The sequence below is a fragment of the Salmo salar genome, chromosome 03 (genome assembly GCF_965601325.2).
Source record: "Salmo salar chromosome 03, fSalSal1, whole genome shotgun sequence".
NCBI lineage: Eukaryota > Metazoa > Chordata > Actinopteri > Salmoniformes > Salmonidae > Salmo > Salmo salar.
Window position 1 is genome coordinate 40,496,282 of NC_138293.1, and position 8,790 is coordinate 40,505,071.

The 8,790-nt window shown below is 41.8% G+C and overlaps 1 protein-coding gene across 1 annotated transcript; it reads right to left on the reverse strand.

Moving 5' to 3' along the window:
• Window positions 1-3,011: 3,011 nt before the first annotated feature.
• mbd3 (Methyl-CpG-binding domain protein 3) lies at window positions 3,012-8,572 on the reverse strand. The gene is made up of 7 exons (NM_001139934.1): window positions 8,451-8,572; window positions 6,381-6,543; window positions 6,153-6,290; window positions 5,586-5,676; window positions 5,302-5,479; window positions 4,464-4,622; window positions 3,012-4,241 (listed from the first exon to the last, which is right to left on the reverse strand). Exons 1-6 carry the CDS (start codon window positions 8,462-8,464, stop codon window positions 4,469-4,471), a joined length of 738 nt encoding a protein of 245 aa, NP_001133406.1. The 5' UTR covers window positions 8,465-8,572; the 3' UTR covers window positions 3,012-4,241; window positions 4,464-4,468.
• Between the last annotated feature and the right edge of the window lie 218 nt (window positions 8,573-8,790).

Genomic DNA, 8,790 nt, shown 5'->3' on the forward strand with positions numbered 1-8,790 from the left:
GGTATGACAAAACATTACTTTTTACTGTTCTAATTACGTTGGTAACCAGTTTATAATAGCAATAAGGCACCCCGGGGGGTTCGTGGAATATGGCCAATATACCACGGCTGTAATCAGGCACTCCGTGTTGCGTTTTGTTTAAGCTGTGGTATATATATCACCATAGCAGCACCCACCCGTAGCACGCGCTCCAGCAGGTATATCTCACTGGTCACTCCCAAAGCCAATTCCTCCTTTGGCCGCATCTCCTTCCAGTTCTCTGCGGCCAATGACTGGAACGAACTGCAAAAATCTCTGAAGCTGGTGACTCTTACCTCCCTCACTAGCTTTAAGCACCAGCTGACAAGAGCAGCTCACAGATCACTGCACCTGTACATAGCTCATCTGTAATTAGCCCATCCAATCTACCTCATCCCCATACTGTATTTATTTATTTATCTTGCTCCTTTGCACCCCAGTATCTCTACTTGCACGTTCATCTTCTGTACATCCTACCATTCCAGTGTTTAATTGCTATATTATAATTACTTCGCTACCATGGCCTATTTATTGCCTTACCTCTCTTATCCTACCTCATTTGCACATGCTGTATATAGATTTCTCTACTGTTTTTTTGATTGTATGTTTGTTTATTCCATGTGTAACTCTGTGTTGTTGTATGTGTCAAACTGCTTTGCTTTATCTTTGCCAGATCGCAGTTGCAAATGAGAACATTTTTCTCAACTAGCCTAACTGGTTAAATAAAGGTCAAATAAAATAAACATTGGCCCTATGTCATATCCCTTGTGCCTTATTGCAGTCAAACGAGTTAAATCGACATCCATTGATGGAAAATGATCTGGCGTGTTTAATAAGGGTGAATGATCTTTTCTCTTGCCACATATTCATGTTCCTTAATTATGTCATGTCATAGCTTGCAATTGTTATTATTTTGAGGAAATCCAAATTTTGCTTCCAACGTCATTACAAGTTACTAAGATTTTCCTTCCTTCGATAACGTAATTGGAAAATGGTTTATTGTATAAATATGGCAACTCCTCTCTTGAGTGGTCATAGGGCTATACATTTTGCTTGACCTGGCAACCCTGAATGACTCTATTTTTACCTGTTAGTGGTTGAGAACAACAGAGCGGGATTAGGAGAAGATGTGGATGCTGAGTTTGAATTGAGCAGCGCGTCAAGTAAATTTGGTGAAGACGAATGTTCTGAATGCATAACAGTAATATCTAAAACTGGAACAAAAAGGAAATTATATAAAATTGGAGTGGAGGATACATGTGTAAATGATAATGAGCATGCATAAAGCACTTTGCTTGATACCGTTTTCTTTACCCAGTCAAAATTAGAATATATGCACAATGCAACGCAGTGCCTGCATACAGCCCTTAGCCGTGGTATATTGGCCATATATCACAAACCCCCGAGGTGCCTTATAAACTGGTTAACAACGTAATTAGAGCAGTTAAAATAAATGTTTTGTCGTACCCGTGGTATACGGTCTGATATAGCACGGCTGTCAGCCAATTAGCATTCAGGGCTCATACCACCCAGTTTATAATGATGTGTATCAGTTCTAGCGTATTAATATGTTTTATGGAAAAAGGGTTGGAAATAGTTCTCCATAATGACAATCTAAATAGCCTACCTACAACGTGCATGCGTGCTGCTCTCCCTCCTCTCAATCAAGTGGCTCAGCCAATAACTATAGTGCTATCTCAACACACACACACACACACACACACACACACACACACACACACACACACACACACACACACACACACACACACACACACACACACACACACACACACACACACACACACACACACACACACACACACACACACACACACACACACACACACACACACACACACACACACACACACACACACACACACACACACACACACACACACACACACCCCCCTTTGGCTCTCCGCACCACTCACTCACTAAGCAACAGCCTGCCTCACTGCCTGACAGTCAGCAGCAGGTCACAGTGAAATATATATATTTTTTAAGAGAAAAAATACAATTAAAATGTGTTGGGGACAACAAAAGGCCACTTATATTTTCACACAACACAATGCCAGAGATGTCTCATGTTTTGAGGGTGGGTGCAATTGGCATGCTGACTGCAGGAATGTCCACCAGAGCTGTAGCCAGGGGGTGGGGGGGGGGTCTGGGGAGTAGCCCTATTGTAGGGACAAACTCATTCTGATTGGCTGAGCCTGGCTCCCCAGTTGGAGGACCTGGCTGCCAAGTGGGTGGGCCTATGCCCTCCAAGGCTGCACCCCTGTCCAGTCAAGTGAAATCCATAGATTAGGGGCCTAATACATGCATTTCCATTGACTGATTTCCTTATATGAACTATAACTCAGTAAAATCTACAGATTTGTGTTTATATTTTTGTTCAGTATAACTTCATTTAATTCTACTCATTTTGCCATGGGGCAGAGATAAATGTTTGAAGTGACTAACCATGATTGATGCAAGTTTACATAGCTGGCTAGACTAATTTACCAATCTAAAAAATGTTATCTGAGTGACTGTCAGTGACCAACTTAAGAGAAAAACTGCTGATGCACAACCAAATTTCACCTTGTGTATTCTACTATTCTAAATTTAAACAGTAAGTTGAGACCCCTACAGAGTTCCTAAATAAAATGTTTTTGTTTGTTTTGTTTGTGGAAATTGATCCACAGGCCTGACTTCGAGACTGGCTAGGTGGCCTACAAAACCTGACAAGTCGAGTGATGAATCTTCTCCAGGTCATCCACTGCTCTCACAAACCAAGTGTCTAAAACCTTCAAACTCAACTCTGGACCTCAAAGCCAGTCCCACTGCTTTTTTTTTTATTGTTCCCCCCAAATAACAGACCGATTTAGACATGGGACATCAGGTGGGTGCAATTAATAATAAGGTAGAACAGCAATCCTGCAGGCTCTGGACCTCATAGGGTAAGAGTTGAATACCCCTGGTCTAAAAGAACACAAACACACAAATTACAAAAGAGTTAGCATTTATTTTAGTTATATGAAAAAAAATAATCATCCAGAATTAATTGCTTGATGTTTGACCTCAAATTTCAAGAGAAAATGGTAACAAATCCCTCTATGGAAACAAAGGTTTTTTAACTATAAAGCATAATTTGAACAATAACATTTCATGGAGGGATCATTCTGACAGTGAATGATCTTCCCATTCAGAACTCAAATCAAGAACAAGTTTAGGGAAAAATGTCAGCATTTAAAACCTACTAAAAACAACCAATGTTAAATAACTATGGCATAATTGTGACTTGCCACAAAGCAACAATTTCAACAACAAAAAATACAAAATCCCAAATAGGCAACTATTTCAGAGTAGCCGTCAACGTCAGCCGTCGCACCTATGGACAGATCATCAATGTAACATGAAAGCAAATACATCTAGAAAGATGAGAACAGACTAAATTAGCACCATTTTGAACTTATGGGAGAGTTTGAGACATGAGAGCCTGTTCAACCTCTGTGCAGAGCACCACTCTTCATGACCGTCCAGAAGACAGTTTGGAGAACACAGAATCCAATTATTAGTTAGAGATAAAAAGAGCCATAATAGATCATATGATGCATGCTTATCTATGACTGATTTCTGAAACAGGTAGTCTTTTGCAAAGTCCGTTTTGAGCCTCCAACAGTCATCTTACAGCATGTGGTCCCTTGCCCAATATGCACCCCTCTAACCACCCACTAATTCTCCACTTGGGCAAAGGTACCAGATGGAAAATTGGAATGGGCCTAGTGGTACCCCACAAACACATACTCTCTCCCCCTCCCAAAAACACACTCTTCTCCTCTCTCTCACGCCGCACACACACACACACATACAAACTCTGTGTTTTAACCTTAAACTTGTCTTCACAAGAGGGCAAGACTATATTGCCTAAAGCACCATACATACTTCTCCACATTCCATACAATTAGTGAGGGTAAAAATGAGTGAATTGAACTCTGAACGTCAAAGCCTTGTCTAAGAGCTTAAAAAAATTATTCAAAATTACATTTAAATTGGTCAAAAATATATTTAGATTGTCTTGAAGACGGTCAACAACAACTCAGAGAGACGTAGACGAGAGGGTCCTTCATGTTGACAGATGCTAGTCAGATCCTGGTGAATGTCCTGTATGTGTATTGGTGTGTGTATGGGTAGAATACTGTGCTCCAGGCAGCTCTCTGTAGCAATCACCAACCCTGTAGGAGAGAGAAAAATGATCGCAAGTAAATCAATAGGTTTCTTTGTCTGTAGCATGTTACTACCGGTAATCACAGAATTATGTAAACGTTTAAATTCTGGACTTTAGCTATCCTGGTAATCTCGCTAAAAAGTATAACTAACACACAACAGAACCTAGACCATTTCTTAAAGACAAGTAACTAGCTATTTCATTTCTACGTTCTACTGCTCTGCTGTACCTCTGCTATACGTCCTCCTTGTCATCCTGCTCGGCTTGTTCCTCCTTCAGAGCGTCTGTGTCTGCCTCGTTGGTGGAGGCCTCTATGTGAGCCAACATGTCCGCCATCAGAGCTTCCTCCAGCCTCCTCCTCACACTGTGGACCAGGTCCTCTTGCTTCCTACATACACCAGAGGGAGAGAGAGGAGAGGGGTTAGGGAGCAATGGATGGATGACAGTCCTCGTGGCAGGCTTAAAGGGATACTTATCCAAATTACAAAATGGCATATTGGTTTCCTTACCCTGTAAGCAGTATATGGACAAGGTATGACAGCAATCCAATGCTTTGGTTTAGTTTGCCTGGAACTGTTTCTACATGCTAACATTTTAGCATTAGTGGCACAAATCCCTGTCATGGTACCAATATTAGCATTTTTTGCACACCGTGTCCAAATTATCCGAAATAATCTAAAATGTATTGTGAAGCTCAACATTGTCACTTATTGATGATTTGAACATGATACGTGGCACATTTTTCACACATTTTAAAATCATCTATAAGTGACCATGTTGAGCTTCACAATCAATTTTAGATTATTTCGGGTGATTTGGACATGATGCGTAAAAAATGCTAATATCGGTCCCATGACTGGGATTTGTCACCAATGCTAAAACGTTGCCAGCAAACTAAACCAAAGCATGAATTGCTGTTATACCTTGTCCATTGACTACTTACAGGGTAAGGAAACCAATGTGTCATTTTGTAATTTGGGTGAACTATCCCTTTAACAACAAGGCCCAACAGTAGTTAGTAGCTGGGTGTTGTTGAGCCAGACCACTGAGTTGTGTGTGTACTTTACCTAATGTCGTCATCGGTAACCATGAAGGCCTTGCAGAGTGGCTGGGTGGTGTTGAGCCACACCCCAGGGTTCTTCTCCACGGCAGCGGTCAGCTGACCAGTGACGGGTGTGGGGCTGGTGTGCAGGGCGCTGGCAATGGCAGAGAGCAGGGTCTTGTCTGAACACACAGGCCCAACACCTGGGGGGAGATTCACAGAGTCGCATATAAAACACGCACATAAAATCCCAAAACATTGGTTTTATGTGTATATGAGTCTCAAGTACTCTCTGCTGTGTGTACTTACCCTGTAGGCCCTTGGGAAGGTCCATGGTCTTGACCAGCTCCTCTGCAATGTCAAATGCACTCAGACCACTCAGCTTCCTCTCCCAAAACAGCTGAGGACAAACAGTGGGTAAACAGCTCGCCATTTGACTTTAAACACATCACATAATGATGTGCTTCATAATTTATGGAAAACCTCTAACAGCTAGTTCAGGTTACATAGCCCTCCTGTTATGCTCATCCAATTTAGCCTCTCACTCAGACCACTCCTAGCTAAATTCTTTCTTGAGAAATTACTCTTTGCTAAGAAGCTATTTGGTTCTTTTTGACTATTTTAATTGAAAACAATCACAGTAAGGTACTTAATTGTTACCCAGAAATTATTTGATATTGAGATAAAAACAGCTGCATTGGACATTTAAGTCAGCTTGATAAATCGAGTGACTCATCCCAATTTGCAATAATACGTTTTCAAAGACTAGGCCAGAGTAGATGACTTCATCTACCAACCATATGGCAGCAATGAAATAAATAACATTACGGTATCATTACATCACAACCAATAAGCACAGAGCATCGTTGGACTCACCTGTCTTGGTTGGTCGACAGCCTTGTGGGGGTCTGTCTTCACTTTGTTGCTAGGGTGATTGGTCACCTTGGTGACAGGCTGTTTAAAGATGGATGCTGTCTGTCGGACTGGTAGGGTCGTGTTCAGGTCTGGCTTGACCTTAAACACAGACAGAAAAACAGGTCAGGGATCGATCATAGCTCAATGGTCAAACAGATTACACATGATCCTGGACTCAAACTCCCTCACCTTGATCTGATGGTTGTTGTTGTCATAGCGATGCTTGTGCCTGTTCCTGTGCAGTTTGTTCGTTAGCATCCTTCCTGCACGGGGGTCAATGGCGTGCACCTCCATGGTGTTGCCCAGGTAACGAGCTAGCTGGGGCTTGCTGAGGAATCTCTTTCCAGGGTCACTAAAGGGGCGGGAAAAACAGGCCATCGGGAGAAAAAAAAAAACATAGGCAATGAATTGAGGCGCAAACCTGCAGGTACAAAAGGCACAAACCTATTGATGAGGTCAGTGGTGTTGCACTGACAAGACTACAAATGGGCCTAATTCACAAACCATAACGTCCATCTAAACTCTTGTTTTGATTATTTTCTAGATTGCAGTTATACATTCAGGAAAATGTATGATTTATGCATATCAAAACATGATATGAGCTGCATAGAATGACAATCAAGAGCCTTGTATTGAAGTGTTAGCAGTGGGTTATATCAGAGAGCCTCAGCCTGCAAAACAACCATAGTAGCAGGGGTGAAAGTAGATTTAATTTCTTACTGGTATGGGACAAGTGCCTGCACATTTTTTGGGGGGGGGGATATGGCCGATGTTCTCAGCTGGTGCAAATAAAATAGGCTACTGTTCGCTCAATTAAGTTAAGAATTTTGACAACTAAAAGACAGATTGTAGTCTTTCATTGGCATCTCTTTAAAGCAATAGCCATTTGCTTTCCAAACGGTTTTTCCGCGATTGTATTTTTTAATATTGCGATATGCCTGGCTAGGTCTCCGCAGTAGCCACTCAACAATCCGCCTGTAGGCTATGCAATTTAAAACAAATCCACCGCGTTTTTTCAAAGACGCTAATGATCCTCTGTGGCCAAATCATGCTTTCTGGTGTAGTAGCCTATTTTGAATGATTTGATTTATTTCGGTATAGATAGAAGCTAATTAGGCTATATCATTTTGCCAGTTTAATTCAATTCACTTTAGGGAAAACTTAGCTTCCCCTAGCCTTATGGTCACGCCACCTATGCCTTTTAACGTGGCATGAACACAACCAGCCAGATGTTTTCATCTGATTGCCAAACAATCACTTAACAAATGCGCTCCTGTAGGCTACCCGCGCTCATTCGTCCGCTCACAAAATCATTTCAGCATCCAAACCAACTGTGCACTAGCAATTTGATTAAAGGAAGAGACATCTGTTACAAAACACCTACGTGTATTGTAACGCCATTCTGCGATTGTCATTAGGCTTACACTTGAAGCCTGAATTGACGCACTCACTGTTGTCCACGCGCGCTTCGGTCTCCGCCACTAATCTCAGCCTTGTCCGCGAGCTCTCCGCCACTTATCACGGCCTTGACTGAATATAAGCGTTCTCCTCAAACCACAACGCAATTTGGACGGTATACCACCCAGTTTCCAGTCAATTCGCAAATGCTTCATGGGACTGACATGCAGAATTGTTAAATAATGGTGTAAAAGCCTATAGTTGTTTGGGCATGTATTATTTGTGATAGGCTCACGTTTTACCGGTACGGCGTACCCCCACTATTTATTTTGCCGGGACTCCGTACCTGACCGCCTTACTTTCACCCCTGCATAGTAGTAACAATGAAAGTTAGCTAGCTACTGTCGTGGGTAACCCGCAGTACTGCACCCACAATAATGTAATATAACGTCCACATAATCGGAATCAATTTACACAAATCTAAACAAAGACTTGTAACAGAAAGCTACTGATGCTAACGTTACTTGCTAATTTGTTGTCAAATGTGCGGGGAGCTGACGTTTGCTAGCAAGCTAACGTTAGCAATCAATGACTTATCGTTCGCTATCTAATGGTTACTTATCAAATTTGACGCAATCTGTAGACACTGATCATTTACATTTTTGGTACACAGTTAGCTAAGTGGGTGATGTCTTACTTTAGTGGCTAGCTAGCGTCTCGGCTACTCCATCAAGAAACAATGTTAGCTAGCTAGAGACATGCTTTCCCTACTGCAGACCAGCTAACATTAGCTAGCTACCGTCTTTTTACTTAGCTACTTGTCCTTCTTACAACTCATTCGAGCAAGTCGTACAACCCCACCTTTTCCTCTCCATGCTTCTTGCAGGTTATGATTGCTCGATTTATGTTGATTCGGGAATCTGCATGGGTTTTAAAAATTTGGCTATAATTTTTTGTTTGTTGTGGATCTGCTTTCCTTTTCGATGTCAGCTGTCCTCCCTGCTTTCTCTTGTCAAGACACTCATAAGATCACTCCGCAACGCTAGACCACTGTTACATAAAGTGGACAGCAAGTCATCCGCTGGTCCACAAACTAGTCCCAACTGAAGTCCTGTCATTGTTGGGATCAGTTGAGTGTTTTAATGTTGTTTAATCTAGCTACATTTGTTAGTCTTTTTCTCAACAGTTTATTCACACTTAA

What these genes read in the sequence shown, in the direction of transcription:
- mbd3 (NM_001139934.1), bottom strand. An exon ending in CCTTCCCAAGGGCCTACAGG is followed by an intron (nt 5,480 to 5,585) that starts GTAAGTACACAC and finishes ATCTCCCCCCAG; the next exon opens with GTGTTGGGCCTGTGTGTTCA. An exon ending in GTTACCGATGACGACATTAG is followed by an intron (nt 4,623 to 5,301) that starts GTAAAGTACACA and finishes TGGTGTATGTAG; the next exon opens with GAAGCAAGAGGACCTGGTCC.